This window comes from Mustela erminea, chromosome 1 (genome assembly GCF_009829155.1).
Source record: "Mustela erminea isolate mMusErm1 chromosome 1, mMusErm1.Pri, whole genome shotgun sequence".
In the NCBI taxonomy this organism is placed as follows: Eukaryota; Metazoa; Chordata; class Mammalia; order Carnivora; family Mustelidae; genus Mustela; species Mustela erminea.
Window position 1 is genome coordinate 164,248,623 of NC_045614.1, and position 22,336 is coordinate 164,270,958.

At 38.3% G+C, this 22,336-nt stretch overlaps 1 protein-coding gene across 1 annotated transcript in view; it reads left to right on the forward strand.

Annotated features, from left to right (window-relative positions):
* MORC1 (MORC family CW-type zinc finger 1) overlaps nucleotides 1-22,336 on the forward strand; it is a 181,096-nt gene that overhangs the window by 93,314 nt on the left and 65,446 nt on the right. Inside the window, exons 15-17 of the mRNA XM_032344363.1 lie at nucleotides 9,288-9,416; nucleotides 12,291-12,396; nucleotides 17,127-17,265. Of these exons, the coding sequence (XP_032200254.1) occupies nucleotides 9,288-9,416; nucleotides 12,291-12,396; nucleotides 17,127-17,265 (374 nt within the window). The remainder of the gene's footprint in view (nucleotides 1-9,287; nucleotides 9,417-12,290; nucleotides 12,397-17,126; nucleotides 17,266-22,336) is intronic.

The following is a 22,336-nucleotide window of genomic DNA, read 5'->3' on the forward strand; positions in this document are numbered from 1 at the left end:
CTTTCGGACAGTTCATTGTTAATGGCAGAAATGCAACTGATTTTAGTATGTTGCTTTTGTATCCTTTGTCTTTACTGAATTAGTTGATTAGTTCTAGTAGTTTTCTTGGTGTAGTCTTTAGATTTTCCATATATACTGTAATGTATCTGCAAACGAGAAATTTTTTTTTTTAACTTCTTCCTTTCTGATTTGGATGCTATTTATTTTTCTTTTTATCTAATTGTTCTAACTAGGACTTCCAGTATAATGTTGAATAGAAGCGATGGAGATAGGCATCCTTGTCTTTTTCCTGATCTTAAAGAAAAGCATTTAACTTTTCACTGCTGAATATGATATTAGCTGTGGGCTTGACATAATGGCCTTCATTGTGTTGAAGTACATTCCTTCTATACCTAGTTTATTGAGATTTTATCCTAAAAAGGTAATGAATTTTGTTATTGTTTTTTAATTGAAATGTAGTGGACATATACTATTATATTAGTTCAAGTGTACAACATAGTGACTCAACATTTATGTATATTACAAAGTGCTCACCATGATAAATCTAGCTATCAATTGTCATCATACAAAGTTGTTACAGATCATTAACTATATTCCCTATATTGCAAATTGTATCCCCATGTATTATTATTTTAGAACTGGAAGTTTACACCATTTATTTATTTATTTATTTATTTATAAAGATTCATTTATGTATTTTAGAGAGAGAGGGCGTGGTGGGAAGGGGAAGTGGGAGATGGAGAGAGAGAACCTTAAACTGCCTCCCTGCTTAGTGCAGAGCCCAACAACCCTGAGATCATGATCTGAGTCAGAATCGAGAGTCAGAAATTCAATTGACTGAGCCACACAGGCACTCCTAGAAGATTATACTTTTTAATTCTCTTCCCTTATTTTATTTATTCCTCCTGGCAACTACCGGATTGTTCTCTATTTATGAGTTTGTTTCTGCTTTGTTTTGCTTTTTAGATTCCACATATAAGTGAAATCATCTGGTATTTTTCTTTCTCTGTCTGATATTTTTCACTTAGCTTACTATCATCTAGGTCCATCTAGGCTGTCACAAATGACAGAATTTTATACTCTTTTATGGTTTAGTAGTTCATTGTATATGTATATTATATCTTTATCCATTTGTCCGCTGATGGACACTTAGGGCATTTCCAAATCCTGCTATAGTAAATAATGCTGTAATGAACATAGGGATGCATGTATCTTTTCGAATTAGTGTAAATACCCAGAAGTCTTATTGCTAGATCATATGGTAGTTCTATTATTAGTTTTTTGATAAAACTTCATACTTTTCCCATAGTGTATGCATCATTTTGCATTCCCAGTCACTGCACAAGGGCTCCCTTTTCTTCATATCCTCACCAACACTTGTCATTTCTTGTCTTTTTATTACTGGTCTTTCTGACAGTTATGAGACGGTATCTTATTGTGGCTTTGATTTATATTTCCTTAATTGTTAGCGATGTTGAGCATCTTTTCATTTGTCTGTTGGCTGTATCTGTTTTTTTGGAGAAATGTGTATTTAAGTCATCTACCCATTTTTTAATTGGATTGTTTTTTTCTTTTGATATTGAACTGAGTGAGCTCTTTATAGATTTTTGTTTTGTTTAATTTAAATTCTAGTTAGTTAATGTATAGTGTAATATTGACTTCAGGAGTAAAATTTAGTTATTCATCATTTATATATAACACCTGGTGCTCATCACAAGTGACCTCCTTAGTCCCCGTCATCCATTTAACCCATCTGCCGCCCACTTCCTCTAGAGCAACCCTGTTTGTTCTCTATAGTTAAGTCTCCTGTGGTTTGCTTCCCTCTCTTTTTTTTTCCTCTTCCCTTGTGTTCATCTGTTTTATTTCTTAAATTCCACATATGAGTGAAGTCATATGGTATTTGTCTTTTTCTGACTGACTTAGTTCACTTAGCTTAATACACTTTAGCTCCGTGCATGTTGTTGCAAATGACAAGATTTCATTCTAATTTATGGCTGAGTAATATTCTATTGTATATAAATATCACATCTTCTTTATCCATCAGTCAGTGGACATCTGGGCTCTTTCCATAGTTTGGCTATGGTTGATAATGATGCTTTAAACATCAGGATGCAGGTGCCCCTTTGAATCAGTATTTTTATATCCTTTGGGGAAATACCTAGTAGTATAATTGCTAGGTTGTAGGGTAGCTCTATTTTTAACTTTTTGAGAAACTTCCATACTGTTTTCCAGAGTGGCTGTACAAGTTTGCATTCCCACCAACTGTGTAAGAGAGTTCCCCTTTCTTTGCATCTTCATCAACATCTCTTGTTTCCTGTGTTGTTAATTTTTAGCCATTCTGACAGGTATGAGATGATCTCTCATTGTGGTTGTGATTTGTATTTCCCTAATGATGAGTGATGTTGAACATCTTTTCATGTGTCTGTTGGCCATCTCAATGTCTTCTTTAGAAAAATGCCTGTTCATGTCTTCTGCCCATTTCTTGATTAGATTATTTGTTTTTGGGGTATTGAGTCTTATAAGTTCTTTATAGATTCTGGATGTTAACTCTTTATCTGAGAAGTCATTTGCAAATATCTTCTCCCATTCTGTAAGCTTTCTTATAGTTTTACTGATTGTTTCCTTCACTATGCATAAGTTTTTATCTTCAAGTCCCAGTAAGTTCACATTTGTTTTTGTTTTTCTTGCCTCTGGTGATATAGCTAGTAAGAAGTTACTATGGACAATGTCAAAGAACTTGCTGCCTGTGTCTCCTCTAAGATTTTGATGGTTTCCTGTCTCATATTTAGGCCTTTCAACCATTTTGAATTTGTTTTTGTGTATGGTGTAAGAAAGTGGTCCAGTTTCATTCTTCTGCATGTTGCTGTCCAGTTTTCCCAACACTCATTTGTTGAAGACACTGTCTCTTTTCCATTGGATATTCTTTCCTGCTTTGTTGAAGATTAGTTGATCATATAGTATGCATCCATTTCTGGGTTTTCTGCTTTGTTCCATTGATCTGTGTGTCTTTTTTTGTGTCAGTACTACACTGTCTTATGACTACAGCTTTGTAATGTAGCTTGAAGTCTGGAATTGTGATGCCTTCAGCTTTGTTTTATTTTCAAGATTACTTTGGCTTTTTGAGGTCTTTTGTGGAATATTTTTTTATATTAACCCCTTATTAACTATTTGTCATTTGCGGATATTTTCTACCATTCAGTATGTTGACTTTTCATTTTGTTAATGGTTTTCTTTGCTGTGCGAAGTTGTTTAGTTAGATGTAGTCTCTTTTGTTAAGTTTTTGCTTTTGTTGCCCTTTGCTGGAGGAGACCCCCTCCCCCCCCAAAAAAATACTGCTCAGACTGATGTCCAAGAGCTACCCCTAATGTTTTCTTCCGGGAGTTTTATTTGTTTTGGTTTTACATTTAAGTCTATAATTCATTTTGAGTTATTTTTTGTATATGGTATAAATTTCATTGTTTTGCATATAGTTGTCCTCATATGTCCTTTCTATATCTGTTGGGATGATCATGTGTTTTTAATCTTTCCTTCCATTAATGTGGTACATTGCATTTATTGATTTTTATATTGATTGAACCATCCTTTCATCTGGGGATAAATCCAACTTTATCATGGCATATGATCCTTTTTTTGTACTGTTGAATATCATTTGTGTGTATTATTTTGAGGAGTTTTCCATCTGTATGCATTGGTGATAGTAGCCTGTGCTTTTCTTTTGTTGTAGTGTCTTCATCTGGTTTTGGAATTAGAATAATTCTGGCTTCCTAAAATGAGTTTGGAAATGTGCCCTCCTCTTCCATTTTTTGGAAGAGTTTGAGAAAGATAGGCATTAATTGTTATTTAAATTTTTGATAGAATTCACTAGTGAAGCCATCTGGTCCTGAGCTTTTCTTTGTTGGGAAACTTCTGATGATTAATTATATCCTCTTACAAGTTACAGGTTTTTCAGATTTTCTATTTCTTCATAATTCAGTCTTAGACATCTGTATGTTTCTAGGAAATTACCCATTTCTTCTAGATTATGCAATTTGTTGGGATATCATTGTTCACAGTAGTCTCTTATCTCTTATCAATTGTAATGTATCCTCTTTGGTTTCTGATTTTGAGTCTTCACTCTCTAGTAATTAAACTAGAGTAATTAAGGGTTTGTCAATTCTGTTTATATTTTCAAAAAGCAGTTCTTAGTATCATTGATCTTTTCTATTTTTCTATTCTTTCATTTATTTCTGATGATATTTGCTATTTCCTTCCTTCTAACTTTGGGCTTCATTTGTTCTTTTTCTAGCTCTTTGAGGTAGAAAGTTAGATTGTTTATTTGAGATCTGTCTTGTTTCTTAATGTCAGTATTAATCACTATGAACATAGAACACTATGAGCTTTTATTGCATCTGTTAAGTTTTGATATGCAGTTTCTATTTTCATTTATCTCAACATATTTTTAAATTTATCTTTTGAGTTTCTTCCTCTTTGACCAATTAGTTATTTAAGAGTATATTGTTTAATTTTTGCCTGTTTTGAATTTTTCATCTATTCTCCTATTATTAATTTCTAGTTTATACTATAAATAGCCTGAAAAGATATTTGATAATGATTTTAGTATTTGGAAAGTTGTCAAGACTTGTTTCTGGTATAACATGATCTGTCCTGAAGAAAGTATGGACTCTGAAAAACAATCTGAGGGGTTTGAAGTGGTTGTGGTTAGGGGGAGGTTGGGGTACAAGGTGGTGGGTATTATAGAGGGCACGGATTGCATGGAGCACTGGGTGTGGTGAAAAAAATAATGAATACTGTTATGCTGAAAATAAATAAAAAATAAATTTAAAAAAAAAAAGAATGTTCCATGAGAAGAATGTTCCATGTTTTGAGAAGAATGTGTATGCTGCTGCTTTTGGGTGAAATTTTGTGTGTCTCCTAGGTCCATTTGCTCTAAAGTATGATTCATGAATAGTATTTCCTCACAATTTTTCTCTGTGATTAATCTATCCATTGTTGAAAGTGGGTTAATGAAGTGTCCTACTATTATTGTACTCATTTATTCTGCCTTCAGGTTTGTTAAGATTTGTTTAATATATTTAGGTACTCTGATTTTGGGTATATATACATATCTATAATTATTATTTCCTGTTGATGAATTGACTCCTTTACCATTATAAAATTACTTCCTTTATCTCTTCTTGTGCTTTTTGGGTTAGAGTGCTTTTTGACTGATATCAGTATAGCTATTTTTACTCTTTCAGTTTCTATTTGCATAGGATATCCTGTTCATTCCTTCAGTTTGAGCTTATGTATAGCCTTAAAGCTGAAATAAGTTTCTTATAGTCAGCATATAGTTAGGTCTTGTTTTTTTAATACACTCAGCCACTTTATGTTTTTGATTAGAGAATTTAATCCATTTACATTTAACATAATTATTGATAGATAAGGACTTATTATTGCTATCTTAATGTCTTAATTGCTGTTTTTTTAGGTCCTTTGTTACTTCCTATCTTGCTGTCTTCTTTGCTGTATAATTTTCTATAGTGTAATGCTGTGAATCCTGTCTCTTTATATTTTGTTTTGTTTTATCATTTGTTTTGTTTTACTTTGTTTATCCTAGGTTTTGCTTTGTGGTTACTATGAGGCTTGCATAAAGCATGCTTTAGTTATAATAGTCTATTTTAAGTTTATGACAGGTTACCTTTAATCTCATACAAAATTGAGATTTTGTTGTTACATTGTTACTCTCTGTCCCCACAAACATTCTTTGTTTTTTATTTCACAGTTCACATGTTTTAATATTATATATCCACTAAGAAATAATTATAGCTATACTTATTTTTAATATTTTTTTCTTAACCTTTGTACTACAGGTAAATGAGTTATACACCACTGTTATAGTATTACACCATTCTGAATCTGATGATATACTTACTTGTACCAGTGAATCTTACACTTTTATGTTTTCAAGTTACTAATTAGTATCCTTTCATTTCAGCTTAAAGAATTCCCTGTAGCTTTTCTTGAAAGATAGTGGTAATGAAAAACCTTGGTTTTTGCTTGGGGAATTCTCTGTGTCTTCTTAACTTCTGAAGGACATATTTGCAGGCTAAATTATTCTGGGTTGGCAGGTGGTGGTGCTCTCAGGTTTGTTTTTTTTTTAAGCACTTTGATTATATCATTCCATACTCTTTTGATTTGCAAGGTTTCTGATGAAAAATCCACTGATAACCTGATGGAGTTTCCCTTGTATGGGAGGACTTTTTTCAGTTTATCTGTATACATGTCTACAGACTGAGTAACACATAAAAAAAATAGAACTGGCATGATATGTTTGCTCCTGCTGCTATCCCTCTGGCTTACTTATCCACTTACTGAAGCATCTGCCTGGTCTTCAGGGTCCAGTTCTTGGAAATTTGTTTTAATAACATGTTGTAAGTTGTGCATGTTGGAGTTGTTTCTATCTGGAGAAACAAAGTTGAATTTCTCTTGACAGTTAGAAAAAGCTGTTTCTGACCCCCACAGTGAACAACTCTGGTTGTTTTCTTTGTCCTGATATTTGCTTTTAATAGTATAATACCTTCTACCAGGCCTGCTCTTGATATTTTGAGCTACGGAATATCCTCTCTTCTGCTTTGATAGCCAGTCATTCTTTAGTATTGTTTAGTCTTACAAGTAAACATTAAACTCTGTGTGTCAGCCTCTGGAAACAAGATTCTAACATAGCCACTCTCTTCAAGGCTTTTGCTATCTAGAGGGAAAAGGAGGCATATAGTAAGCTAAAATGTAATGTGTGAGAGTTAAAGTGTGGTTTGATCACAGAGCAGGGATCATCCCTCCCGTGAGAGTTATGTATCTGTGTTTCTAACATCCTAGTAATTTAACCACCCTTAAGGTATTATGTTGGGGTTCACAGTTGATACTTGTGTTAGAAGTTAGGTGGGTTGTGTTAACTGTGTTTAGTTAATGTTTCATGGAGAGACATGATTTCACCTTCATTTTAACCCACACAGCACATTATTAAGGTAGTTTGTCAAGATTAACAGCAACATTTTTTGAGGGCTTGTTAGGTGCAGGATGCTGAGCTCTGTATTGAGGGCATGCAAAGTTATAAAGCACACTTCCTCCTTTGAAAAAGTACAGTATCCTTGGGGAAGCAATATTTAAAGAAAGGATAAATATAATACAGCAGCAACTTAAATTTCTACAGAGTGCTACAGTTTTTAATATACTTTCATATTTATTCTTTATGATAACCCTATAAGGCAAGTTATTGTAAAAACTTTATAAGAAAATTCAGTAGCTTCCCATTGTTATACAACTAACATGTGGCAGAGACAACAGTCCAAGCCACCTGACTCTAATCTGTAGCACCTTTTACTTTGATGTAGTAAGAATGGAATAGTTCATGTGGAAATCAGAGGATGAAGTTTCACAAGCCCTGTCCAGACACCAAAGAATATTTCAGGCTCTGGTGTGCAATGAAGAAGTAAGAGTCTGGGCTGGGCCAAGACTAATGGCTGAGCAATTAGCTGAAATCCAGGAGTTTAAGTTGAGAGAATCCCAAGAAGCAGAGTCCAAAGGGAAATTTGTTGGGAGAGCTGCTAGGAGTTTTGTGAAGAGATAGGGTAGGAGAGCTGGAAATTTGTGGGGGCAGCTTTCAACCTGGAATGATTTCATACTTCCTTTTGAAGACAGAGTTCCTTCCTTCCTGGGCTTAATGTCACAAAGCATTCTGAACCTAAATTTTAACAGGAATAGTAAGGTATGAGGATGTTTATTTGTAGTTTGCATGGATTATACAGTCATATGTTAAGGTTGATGTAAGGCTGGTCCTACTGCATATACTTCATTTCCAAGGTATATGTGTTAGATTCTCACTGTTTGACTGCACATAGGTGAAATGTTTTAATATCTGCCACTTTTCAAGTACTCAGCAGCCACATGTGGTGGTTACCATATTGGACAGAATGGTAAACTTGGATTCTTTTTTTTTTAATGTTTTTAAAGTAATGTAAATTACTTTACATTACGTGCTTTACTTTACGTGTACATGTAAAAATATTCTAAGTGTTCAAAAGGTAAAAAAATGAAAAGTGAAAATGTCTTACCCCCCACCTTCTTCTCGGTTTCTTTCTCTTTCTCCAGTGACATCCACTATTAAAACTTTCTGCTATTTCCTTTTAGGAATAGGAAGGCATATCCATCAAAATTGTATATGTATAAGCTTTTTATAAATTAAAAATTGACTATACTAGGTTTTCTGTTTCATATCTTTAAAAAAAAGTTATTAACACTCTATCCAAGAGGTCTTGACACAACTATGTATTTAGCTCTAACTACCTATTTTAAAGGTTGCCTAGTATCCCTTGTTCAGAAATAAAATGATCAGTTTCCTATTTTAGGTTTTTTTTTAAAGATTTTATTTATTTATTTGACAGAGAGAGATTACAAGTAGGCAAAGAGGCAAGCAGAGAGAGAGAGAGGAGGAGGAAGCAGGCTCCCTGCTGAGCAGAGAGCCCAATGCGGGACTTGATCCCAGGACCCTGAGATCATGACCCTAGCCGAAGGCAGAGGCTTAACCCAGTGAGCCACCCAGGCGCCCCCTATTTTAGGTTTTTATGTTGTTTCCTTTTTCTTTCTTTTGTTATTCGAACAGTATTGTGATATATATAGTCTTTGTTTAGTATGTTTGTAGGGAAGAATCTTAGCAGCACTATTGCTGGATCAAAGGATAAGATCACAACCTCTTAAGAAGGGCTCCTAGTGGTCCTCCATGACAAGTGCTATTTCTAAGCAAGGAGGCAGTATAGAATCTGGGGCAAGGGTTGGGTATAAAACACTAGATGGAAGGGGACCAGAGATAAAATAATGGTGAAGAAACTGGCTGTAAGACAAGATGATAAATATATGTATCAATAGTCTGAAGGGTGGCCTTTAAGTTTAATCAGTACAATTGCTTCTTGGGAATATTTAAGAAAAAGTTTCACCTGTATATATAGTTTATTGCAATATGTATATATTTTTATAACTGCTATTGTGTTTAATTTTGCTATACAAATATTACAATCATATATTTATTATATATAGTTTGGAAAATGCAAATATAAAGCAGAAGACAAATTTCACCCATATTCAGAGAAAACTAATATTATTTTTATTTCTTATTTTTGAATATGTAGTAGTTTTTACATAGTTGAGATCATATTGTATGTACATGTGCTTATATTAAAATTTTGCTTATATTCTAATCTTGTTGATTTAATTTTCTTTCATTATTTTTTGCCTGCTTTTTTTTTTTTTTTTTTTAGGTAATAGAAATCTGACATTGTTTTGGAATGAATTTGGATACCAGAATGACAAGGACAAGGAGAAATCTTTAGATTCTGTTCAGTATCAAAGACGACAAGCCATGGCCATCCCATTCATCATTCAGTGTGGTGAGTCTCGAATTCCATTCCAATCAGCAAACATTTAGTGTGGTCCCAATAGCAAGTCATTGTGCTAAAAAATGGGTTGTGAGAGGGACGTGGATGGGACAGAGTCTCACTTTCAAGAAGATTAAGGTCCTAGGAAAGGTTCAGAAACACGTGAAACTAATTGTAATCGAGATGAAAATAAGGTAAATGAGGTCAAAGAAGTGTAAAGTTACTTGCGGTTTCAAAAAAAGGGAGGTGGTGGAAGTTGAGGTCAAGCCTCATGACAGAGGTATCTTCTTCGATGTGGCTGCTTCTCTCCCTTTAGTTGTGGAGTTTGTCCCAGTCTTCAGGTCTATGTCTGGGATATTTAGGGTGATGTGACAGTTATCTAGCAGTCTTTGTGGGAGAAGGGGAGCCTGTGCTCCTTCGCCTATGCTGTCATCTTCCTCTGTGTCTCTCAAAGATAGAATTTTCAGAGGTGGAATAGTGGGGAGTATGTGCTAATATCAAGCGTAAACTTCAGCTAAAATTTTTGTGATAGAATAATAGAAACAGTTATTTTTTAATTTTTAATACCTAGCACTGTGTTAAATATATAATGCTTAGTAATTGACTCCTGAGTGAATGATGAATGAGTAATAAAAGATAAGAGTGTTCAGGTTGAGTAAACCTATTAGAGGTCCTCGAATGCCAGAGTAAGGACTTTTTTACTTTGATAAGTAATGATGAGGCTTTGGGGGTTTTTCGGTAGGAGAACAACATTACTGAAGCATTCAGCACTTAGGTTCATGTGCCTCTCATCCATCTTCTAGCCAATATATAAAGGGTTAGAGAATTAAAGGCGCTCTTTACTACCTGCAAGGAATCTGCCATCCAGTGGGGAAGGCAGCCAGGCAAACAAAAAAGTGCACAATAGTGTGCAAAATTCTGTAGTCACTTACACTGTGCCCAGGGAACACTTGTCCCATCTTGTCCCTGCAGTGGTCCAAAGAGGACCTGAGTGTCATATGTAACTTGTGGTAAGGTAGCTCTGGCAGCTCAGTCTAGGATGATTTGGAGTAGGCCTACCGCCAAGATTGAGGTCAGACCTGTGAGGAGACCACTGGCATCATCCAGGATCCAGGGGAGAAATTATAAATCTCCAAAGAAAGGCATGGCTGTGCAATTTCAGAGAAACATACATGCCACACACTTAGAAGGAATAATTAAGGAAACTGATGATACAACAATATGCAACAACCTCTTGGTTGATAACAATAATGGCTAAAAGTTACTGTGTGTTTTTGATGAGTGCAGGGTACTGCCAGAATCCAACTTCGAGTATCCTTGAGCTGTATGAAATTGTGCAAATTCCTTGAATTCCGTAAGCCTTATTTTTCAGATTTACAAAACGGGGTTAGTATTTGTAGGCACATCATACAGCTTTGTGAAAAAATGAATGAACACATACGAAGTTTACTAAGTGCTTAGGATGGTGTATTAGGGTTCTCCAGAGAAACAGAAGGAAAAGGACAGATGGATGAATGGTCAGATAGATATTAATTCTGGTGAACTGGGTCACATGATTAAGGAGGCTGAAGAATCTTGAGACCAGCAGTCAGCAAGCTGGAGACCCAGGAGAGCCACTGGCTTAATTCCAGTTTGAGTCTGAAGGCCTGAGAATCTGGAGACCTGGTGATACAGTTCCAGTCTGAATGTTGACAGGCTTGATACTCAAGAATTGCTGACCTTGTAGTTTGAGTCTAAAGGCAGGAAAAAAACTGATGTCTCAGCTTAAGACAGGACGGAAACCTTACTTATAGGACAGTAAGCCTTTTTTGTGTGTCTATTCAGGCCTTCAGCTGACTAGATGAGGCCCATCCATGTTAGGGAAGATAATCTTTATTCAGTTTATCAGTGCAACTGCTCTCATCCAAAACACTCTCACAGACACACTCAGAATAATGTTTGACGAGATATCTGGGTATCCTATGGACCAGTCGAAATGACACATGAAATTTACTGTCATGAATAATCCCTAGCAATGTTGTCTTTTATCACTATTATGTCATTTAATCCTCAATGATCCTTTTGGGTAAGTGCTAATATTAATCGCTTTTCACAGATGATGATACTGAAGCATAGACAAGTACTTTGTCCAAGATCATAGAGGTGGTAACTGGTAGAGCTATTCCAGTTCTTAGCCACTGTGACTTGAACACTGTGTTCTTAACCAATGTGGATACTGCCTCGACTTTAGATGAAAAGAGAATATTTACCTAAGATCCATTACCTGTGGATCTTACCACAGGATAATGTGGATAGAATTCAGGATTAGAGTTGAGAATAACCTGGAGAGACTGGAGTGCCTTGGTTCTACAGGCAGAGAAGGAGTGACAGGAAGAAACAGACAAAAGTCAGAAACTGTAGGCTGGAGGGTGGGGTAAGAGCAGGAGACAGGTGCAGAGTGAGCACCTGTGTAAATGGTTCAGAGAGCTTGATTTTCCTTGTTATGTTACTCATGTGGTTGAAGATGGAAAGTGGTGGAGGCAGCAGAGGGATTGTAGGTCAGAGAAAATTGAAGAGTCAAGTCCCTAGAAGTCTTCCTGTGGTTCAAGAAGAGGTGGGGACCTATTAGCAACATTCTTCTGGCTGAAAGGAGCAGGAACCAATTGGAAAGAGCTTAAGCAATAACAACGACAACGATAATTGACAACAGTTTATTGGTGGTGTCTTGGGGGTAGCTTATAGAATCCCAGGCTAGTTGTGCCATCAGATATAAAGGTATGTGATCATGGATTCACTTGTCTCTGGATTGAAAGATGCATCATACTTTTAGTATGTGCGATCTGTATGTTACTTGCTATGTTCCTTATGACTGCTCTTTCTTGTCTGTGATTTTGTTTCCATTATCAGATCTTTGCCTTAAATGGAGAGTCTTGCCTTCTTCTATTACTTATCAGGAAAAAGAATTTTTTGACCTCTGGATTTGTGCTAATAATCCTAACCTCTTGGAAAACAGGTAGTTTTTGATAGTTTTCTTAAATTCACTATCCATTTAATTCCCAAAATGCATATGTGTGAAACTGGAAAATGTCAGCGATAGATACATTTTAGCTTAATAGCAGTTATCCCTGTGAACTCTTTCTAGCTCCTTGCCACCTGTGGAAAGATACTTCGTTAGTGTGCTTTTCCATCAAGATAAAGGAGACCTGCATATAACTATTTGCAAACTTTGAGATGTGCAGCTCTGTGCTTCCACCGGCAGGAGACAATGACCCACTGTTGGAGTTCTGCCTTCCACGGCCTTACTGTAAAGGAGCCTTATCCAGAGGGTGTCTCCAGGGGCACTAACCTGTTAGACCATGTGCTCTTTCTATTTAAGTCACATATTGATTTCATTGTTTTGTGCTCTTGGAGGAAGAACTTCAGGCTAAAACAGGAAAAAGACCAATTAAGTATTGATGAATGTCACTGTTATTATAGGCCCTTTAGACTTACGTTATTTTCCTTGGGGAGGGAATGAATGAGTATCCCCCCTTTAATGAAGGCACCCCTAAATCAAATGTTGCTTCTCCATGGAGTTTTTTCTAAGTTCTTTGGCCTGGATAAGTGGATCAATATTGCTAATACAGACATTAGAGTAATAACCCCTGTTTTATTATTTTTATCTAGCCCTAAAAAAAAGAGAGGGAAATTATAACACACACACACACACACACACACACCCCAACATTTAGAAACTGCTGCTACTACCCTTGCTACCTGGAGTCCCCAAGTTATTGTATTTAGAGACTAAGGAAAATAGCAGAGGTGGTAAGGGCTCTTAGATTCCTTATGGCCGAGGGCTTTCTAGTCTCATTTTTTTGGTTTGCAGCAGAATCTGTTTTCCCCAAATAAAATTTGTTCAAACCCCAAATACATAAGATAAATGCAGAACTTTCCTGAGTAAATTGGAAGCTGGGAATCTGAGGGCCTGAGACTCCACTTCTCCTTTCTCTTCTGTACTATCTGCGAAAAGCTTAGAGCTCCAGGGAGCCATGATTATAAATTACTGATCTAGCCTCACTCCTTCATTTTAGAGAAGTGAAAATTGAAGCCCGATGGGGGCTAAGAAACCTGTTCATGAGGCTACTGGCCAAGGTCTCTGACTCCTAACTGGGTTCCAGCCCTGGCTTGAAACTCAAGTATCTCCCACATAAGATCCAAGAGTTGGCTTGGTTTCAATATGAAGAAGAGTTACTCATATTGATCTCTTCCTATGAGCTAAGAACTTTTCCTATAGCATTAGGATAGTGTTTAGAGTTCTGACTCTGGTGGAGCCAGCCTGCCTGTGTTTGACTCCTCGGGCTCTATTAGCTGTGAGATTTTGGATAGGTGACATAACCTCTCTTTAACTTGGCTTTCTGTCACTTAGTATGGGGTGTAATCATAGAACCTTTTGCATTCTCTCTGGGTCCAGCTGAGCCCCTTAAAAGACAGTTTACTAAATTTACCAAGTTCCTGGTTACTGGGAGCTTCTAGGTCCCTCTCTACAGATCTAACCTATATCTGTGACTTCTTAGCCCAGTCTTGGGCGTTCCTGGACCCAGAGAACTGGTATCTATCCTCTACGGTTTTCCCTACCTCCAGCTTACCATTGTCTGTGAATCGGCACATTCTCAACCTTTCCTCCCTGAAAAGTGATGATGTCATCACAAAGCATTGCAAAATTAGTTTCAGAGCATCAGTTCTGGCTCTTTTATACATCCAAACGGTGCCCCTGGTGACGACAGGCAAGAGAAATTTAGCCACATCAATGGAAAACTGATGGTCGTTCAAAGCTTAAAATGCAGAGTTGTCCTATAATTTAAGTCCCTGATTCTTGAAATATAATGACATGATTTTGACCATGTGTATTTCATTTCCGCTGAAAAGATTAGGACCCAAAAATATGCTTAATGTGACAGCAAGCAATTTGGGGGCCGTGTAAAGAAAAGCTCCTGATTATGAGGGCAATTACTTGAGAGTTGACACTTCCTTTACTGGAGGACATTAACGGCTCTGGTTCAGTACGGTAGGATGGACCCTGTGTACTTTGAGAACATGCCCTGAAATAGCAAAACCTTATGCCATTTGATTTGGATAGAATCCTGTAAAATCGGTGTATGTAAGTGATGAGAAGTACAGTATAGTTATTAGGTAACATTCGGTGAATGGAAGGCCTGAGTAATGGGGTAAAAACATGGCCCTGTCTGTATTTACAGAAAGTAGAGTGTTATTGTCAGCAGTTAATTGCCAATGTCAGCAGTGTTAATCCCAATGAAGAGCATTTCAGTGAACATGTCTGCGTAACCAGAACTTAGCAGGAAACATAGTAACAGCTTTCTCTTACATAGCAATTACATATGTCATCTCATTTCCTCTTTACCATAACCATATGAACTTGCATCATTTTTCAGAGGAGGAAACAGTGAGGGCAGGAGAGGCCCAGTGACTTGTCCAGGATGCCTCCCTAGAGCTGAGGCTTGAAGCCAAGCCTTTGGATGCAAACCTATACTCTTGGTGCTTTATCACACCCACTCCCTGAAGGCTTGCTCTCGACGATTTTTTTTTTAATTATTGGACTATAGTTGACACACAATGTTCCATTATTCTCAGGTGTACAACACAGTGATTCAACATCTGTATATATCGGGCTGTGCTCACTGCCAGGGAAGCTCCACCTGTCACCATGCAAATGCTATTATCGTATCACCCACTGTATTCCTAGTGGTGCCTTTTATCCTGTGACCTGCTCACTCCATAGCTGGAAGCCTGTGTCACCGGTCCCCCTTCCCTCCTTTGGCTCACCCTCCAACCCCTTTCCCTCTGGCAACCTCTGTATTTAGAAGGCTGATTCTGCTTTTTATTTGTTTATTCATTTGTTTTGTTTTTTAGATTCCGAAGGCCTCCTTTTACATTCGGGAAGCCTCATGCCAGTCATATGCTCTGTGGTGACAAAATGCACCATTTTACAAATGGTAGTGTTCCGAGCTGGTCACCCAGGCAGGGTAAAATGAAGCCGGTCTTCTTTGGACCACCAGAGCATGTTTTTCTTTTCCACTTTAAACATAGAGGGAGGCTAGACATTTTTTATCACAGTAGCTGAGAAATAGGTACCCATAGACTTCCATTACATTCATGTTATGCGTTTATATCTGCATTTGGAAATAGGGATCACCAGCAGGGGAAAAGTGATGCTAATCGTTCGCTCGAACCAAAAAAGCCTGAAAACGATGTTTAAAATATCCATGGGTCATACTGAAAGTTAAATCTTTAAAGATCATTGAATGGATTGTGTTTGATTAAAATCCTTGAGGTTTCTCTCTTCTGAATTAAAACTTAATGTTTTTAAGTTAATGTTCATTTTCTCAAATGATATAGAAACCCATATAGGTACCACCCCAGGGTCTTCGAATCAATACTGCAGGTGGCTGTATTTATAGTCGATGTACCCTGATTAGTGTCTCTACCCCCTTTTTTGGGAAAGTAGCAATAACAGCCAATACCATATGTGGGTGGAATTAAGTGTTTTTTTCAGTCATACTTGAATATGATTGTAGCTCCTCACTCTCCTCTCTTGCTAGGGGGAAGGGAAAAACACCCTGTAGCCTTGAAGAATGGAAATCATGGGTTTGATCTGCTTTGCTTTCCTGCGCTGGTTCAGAAGGGAGAAGACCCTCTTTCTAGTCTCAACCTCCTCCTCTCCGTCCCAGCTTAACAACACATTTATTTTATATAAACTTTGCCCCCTCCTTTGGGTTCCAGTCAATAATAGAAAAACCCTTGTGTAAAGCAGGCTCTTAGAATCGACCCTGACATTTTGCTCCACTCTAGAACATTCCCAGCCTTACCCTGAATCGAGCCACACCCAAGGGGAGCTGAGCTTCTTATCCTTAACAGATAATATAATAGCTCAACTTTTTGTTTGTTTGGCTAACTCAGCTCCCCAGAACATAGCCATGGAACCAAAAGTAGGGGGAAAACAGGACCCGCAACCTCTTGAGCCATATGTTTCGAAACTCATTAGTATTTTTGTGACTCTAAGGTGAGAGGCTCTCATTCACAGTCTGCTTACTGTCCATCTACATACAGTTCAGCTTGATTCTGTAGTACATGTGTTGAAACAGCACAGCAGTAAGACTGGGAAGCGCAGTGGCTGCTGCAGCAGGGGAGAGAAGGACGTGTGATTGCTGCAGCCCGATCCTGGGGCTACTCCATGATGAAGGGCTGCCGGGGCACAGTGACCCGCAGGCCTGTCACTGAGCACGACACCCCATCCCAAGGGTCCCTGCTCTTCACAGTCAGCCTTCACGGTGGATCCAGAAGCAGAATTATTTGGTGTTTTTTAGGAGACATACGGATCCCTACCTGACATTTTTTGGGAACAAAAAATGGCAATAATGAGATAAGCCTCAGTATCTAAAAGCATTTTTGCAAAAGGCCTCATTTCATGATCTTTCAGGGTAAATGAAGCAGTTGTAAAAGAATGAATATATTCTCCCATTCTTGGAAGTAGACGACACTCCACGTTTTCCCTTAAGCTCTATTCCATGCGAACTGGCGATTTAATGTCCCGTATTACCTCAAGTCACGGATATACACTGCTCTTCCTTTGTATTCAAATTTTGGATATAAGGCATAAAGAGAATCTGTTTATAGAAGTAAAACATCTTGTATAGACAGTAGTTTTATATTTCCTCCTGACGCTGTCTCCTGTTGATTCTGAAGTTGTCATCAGGCTGAACGCCTTCCTTCCATCCCTCTGGGAACCATGAGCTCCATGTCGCCATCGAAAACCGAGAAAGAGAAACACCTTCAAGAGGTGGTCCAAAGGTATCAAAATCGACTGGCAGATGCACAGCTACAGGTGAGCCGTTATTCTTTCCAGAATCCACTAGAAGTCTAGAGCTCTTGGTTTTATGTGTGTGAAGGAACTAATGTGCTTTACCCCTGTAAATTGTGTAGCTTCTTTTTTCCATCCTTTTTTGTCACATTCTTCTAATTTTGACGCTAAGGACTACTCTAGAGACAGGCACAAGTGCCCCAGGGGCTCAGGAAGGAAGGAGAGTTAAAAAAAAAAAAAGAAAGAAAGAAAAACTACCTGTCATATTCAAGCCCATCTACACAACAGCACATGAGAGGAACAGGGGGATTTATTTCCAGCCTGCAGAGGCACAGAGAGCTTTGTATAGATGACACGGTCAAGACTGGGACATAAGTCTGTATGCTTCCAAAGGCTAGGCTCTTTTTGTTTCATTGGGCTTCTTCCATGAGGGTGGATTTTGGAAGTGAAGAGCTGTTCTTTTAAAAAATATTAGCCTATGGGCGCCTGAGTGGCTCAGTAGGTTAATCCTCTGCCTTCAGCTCAGGTCATGATATCGGGGTCCTGGGATGAAGCCCCGCATCAGGCTCTGCTCAGCAGGGAACCTGCTTCCCCCCACCCCTGCCTGCCTCTCTGCCTACTTGTGATCTCCCTCTCTCTATCAAATAAATAAAAAATGAAATTATTAAAGAAATATTAGTCTATTTATATATAAATTCAGTGTCACTTAGTTAAGAAAATTCAATAAATAAAACGTAGCTATCCCATAAATATAAGTAACCATGATTTCAAGGGAAAGAAAAAGTGGTATGGAGAAATATTATTTTAATCTCTTAATTAATGAAGTAATTAGATCTCTGTTTACTTTATAGATTTAATACCCAAATTCAGCATTTTTAAATTGGATAGCCTGTCAGCTTCCTCAAATAGAACTTGAGGAGGTCAGCAGCGTATGTCCAAATGTGTTGACTCCTCTGTAAATGTCAGGAAATAAAATACTTGAATAGCAAATTCTCTTATGGAGCAAGAATAGATTCTCTGGCTTACTATCTTATTATTATTAGTTGTGTTCCCGTGCTTTTAGATCAACTTTCCTCTCTACCTCATTTCATCTTCTTGCCCCTCCCACTTTGCTAGGGATCTGCCATGCAAGTCAGCCACCACTTGGGGTCACAACCAAGGAAATATGACCCGCCTTTTTAGTCTGGAGTCTCTGGGTCTCTGGGGAAGACACTGAGAGTCACTTTGCAAACACATTCTCAGAAGCATTCCCCGTCCCCCCAAACTGGTTAAACTCTCTATAGTTCTTAGAGCTTCTAGTTGTACGTTTGATAACAGAGGTCAGAAGTAAGGGTATCTCAACCTGCAGCTTCTTTAATTGACAAGCGGGTAAAGTCCCATCTTTCCAACGGGGAATGTCTTCATTCTTGTTAGCCACTCCCTGTAGATTTGCGAAGGCACACTGTGTCTCCTGAAGTGCCGCTGCCTTTATTGCAGTCTCTGAATGCTTTTTTCTTTCCTGTGGAGGTCAGGGCTGACCCTTGGATGTGCCAATCACAAAGTCTTGAATGGTGCCAATCACAAAGTCTTGATTATCTTTTTGTTTGTTTAGTATTGGATGTTTTATTCCTTACTAAGGTAGAGATTTTGAGGGTAGCTCTTGGGGTAACCTATTTGGGCCATTCATTCTGCCTATTCTTTCTTGGTAGTTGAGTTTTTCATAAGAATTTCATAAGGCAGGTTTATAGATTCAGTCTGTTTGATGTGTAAACAAAGAAGGTTAGCAGTCCCTGCCTAGAGACTTGCTCCCATCAGTTCAAAGAACCAAGGAATCCTCCCCCTCCTCCCTTGCCCCCTTTCGTGAAGGTAGGTAATCCCAACATCTTTAACTCCCTTTCAGTAGTGCCCTTAACTGATCCTAATTCTGTGGTCCTCAAGAAAAGCTTTGTTTAGAGTTCACCAGCCATGGCCAGCCAGTTAACTTTTTTTTAAATTTATTTTTATTTATTTTCGGTGTAACAGTATTCATTGTTTTTGCACCACACCCAGTGCTCCATGCAATCTGTGCCCTCTCTAATACCCACCACCTGGTTCCCCCAACCTCCCACCCCCCTGCCCCTTCAAAACCCTCAGATTGTCTTTCACAGTCCATAGTCTCTCATTGTTCACCTCCCCTTCTAATTTCCCTCAAACTCCTTTCTCCTCTCTATCTCCCCTTGTCCTCCATGCTACTTGTTATGCTCCACAAATAAGTGAAACCATATGATAATTGACTCTCTCTGCTTGACTTATTTCACTCAGCATAATCTCTTCCAGTCCCGTCCATGTTGCTACAAAAGTTGGGTATTCATCCTTTCTGATGGAGGCATAATACTCCATAGTCCAACCAGTTAACTTTGAGGAGGTCATTGATCACATACTTGCTTTTGGCTCTCTCCCCTGCCAGGCATTGTGGGGAAGATGGAGTAACCTTTATACCATGGTGTGAGCTCTTTGAAAGCAGAGATAGTCTTGGTCTTGTTCAGTGTAAATCTCTTACCTAACACAGTGCCTGGCAAGCAGTAGGTATTCTGTAGTTGTTGGGCCAATATACAGAACACGCACTCAGAAAATAAACAGTCCTTTCCTGGACCAAGCCTAATAGCTATTTGAAAATTAGCGACCACCACCACATGATACTAGTTCAGTATCTGTCTGATCTCAACTAAAACCACTAAAGAAGTTTATGACATGAAGTGAGTGAGGGCAGCTTTATTCAAAAAAGGGTTCACAGAATAAGTGGCACTTAGCTTGTGTCTTGAAGTCTATTTCAGAGAATTAGGGGAAATGACAGAGCAGGCATTCTAGGTGAGAAAATCACTATAAAAGAAGACTTGGAGATCAGCACTGACTTGTTCCTTCAGGATGCCAATCCTTTAAATTATATGCCAAACTTATATATTTTAAAAAATAGACTTAGCATCTGTGTGACATGTCTCTCTTTTAAAGACTGTGTGACTCGTTATAAAATATGGTAATTGTTGAATAGATGACCTCTGGAAGGTGACCTCAATTCCCCTTTCACAAAAATAACCCATGAAAATATTCAAAAACTGTATTTTGGTGATAGCTGCCTGATGCCAGAAACAAGACTCAAAACCATCCAATATTCATTGTGAATTTGCTTTTTTTCCTGACTGCATTTTAAAAGAAGTTCTGTCAGAATACGACACAGGCAGGGCTGGGAAAGGCAGGAAAATAGGGCATTAGTGCCCTTCAGGTACAATGCAGACATGATTCAAGTGTAGAGTAGATACCACTGGAAAATCAGGAGCTTGCTAGCATGTGACTATGATTCGCTATGTCTGTGGTGGTGCCCATTCTCCCATATCTGGAAATAATAAGGTGCTTGCCGTGGAATTATAGTCTGCCCCCTCTTGTTCTCTCTCCCTGCCTCTCTCTACCAGTGCCTGCTTACTTACCCATTGACTAGACTGGGAAACAGATATAAAAATGACCAAAGTCTGCAAATCCCATTTCTTACTTTCTCGTATTACATCTTTCATGGCTGAAAGCATCCTGATCTGGAAAAATGAAAAGTTGACTAGGTTCATTAAAGACCTTTCTGGATCTTAGATTCTGGGGCTCTGGGCTTTGTGTTACGGACAAGCAGGAGTGATCGAATAATGGTAGCAGAGATAGTATTATGGTGGTAATATGTGAAGTTGGCAGCTATAGCCTCTTTTCCACTCCTCACACGCCCACCTGCTGTGTCAAGTGACTAACTCTTAGAAGCAGCGCCTACCTGATTCCCTGGTTAGACAATGCTTGCAGTGAGTCAGGAAGCTGTTCTGGTAAGAGAGGTAACCACTGAGATCGGTGGTTAGATCGTGTCCTCTCCTTCCCAGGAGTAAATGAGGTCGCGTGGTCCAAAGCTGTCATTTCCACAGATGGGATTTTATGAAATCGCTGCAACAGAACAGTTACATTAATTATAGCAAAAGAGGAAAGTAAAGTTCAAAGACGTTAAATAACTTGAATCAATCACATATTTTTAAATGGTGAAGTTGGAATTTGTTTCCTTTTTGTCTAATTTCAGCAAAGATCTGCTCAGTCTCATAAGGATAAACACACACAGAAAGGACCTAAGAACATTTGCAAAGGCAACAAACCGATACATTGCAAAACCTATTTGCTAAGGAAAATACTGAAGTTCAGTAACCTAACAGGAGAGCTCAAATTCAAGATGTAATTGATAAACTGTGTCGGCAGCCCGACACCCTCTCTATAAATTGTGCTTCCAAAACAGCCCATTCCACTAGTTCTCCTTTCCAAAGGGATGAATGAATAACCTGTTCCTCGCTCCACTTTCAAGTTCATGCCTCTGTACCTGCTGTTTTCTATACCGAGTGACAAGTGCCATCTGCTGGCCATACGATGAACGTTTTCATTTTCTTTGTGTCCCTCTCGACTGCTCAGCTACTAAGTGACATGTTACTTGAATAATTGTTACTCTGTTTTTTCAACAAACCTAACAATAATTTTAAAACCATAGAGTCGAGTTACGTAATCAGTTTCTCTGCATCTCAGGAACTTTCCAGTCCTCAAATTTGCTCTTTTCTCAGTTTGAACTTACCAGTTAGATTCTCATCACCTTCTATGGTATGACGAGGAAGGCAGCATCATAATCGTACACATGGCATTTGGTTTTAGGTGCACTCGTTCAGGGTGTTGTGGTCGCACTTTTTAAATCCATTTAATGCCTTTAGTCGTTACAAAACAGATCATAACCCAATTCCCTGAATAAAGCCTACTCTATTACCCATTTGTCCAGAAGTACTGTTTATTGGTATTCGTTTATATAATTCCTGCTCGGACAGTGTGTCCAGTATCACTTATGTATCCTGTAGGGATTTATGGGTTCATCTTTTCTGATTAATATTAATTTTTAAAAAGATTTTATTTATTTATTTGATAGAGACATAGTAAGAGAGAGCGCATAAGCAGGGGGAGTGGGAGAGGGAGAAGCAGGCTCATGCTGAGCAGGGAGCCCAATGCAGGGCTCAATCCTGGGATCCTGGGATCATAACCTGAGCTGAAGGCAGATGATTAACGACTGAGCCACCCAGGTGCCCCT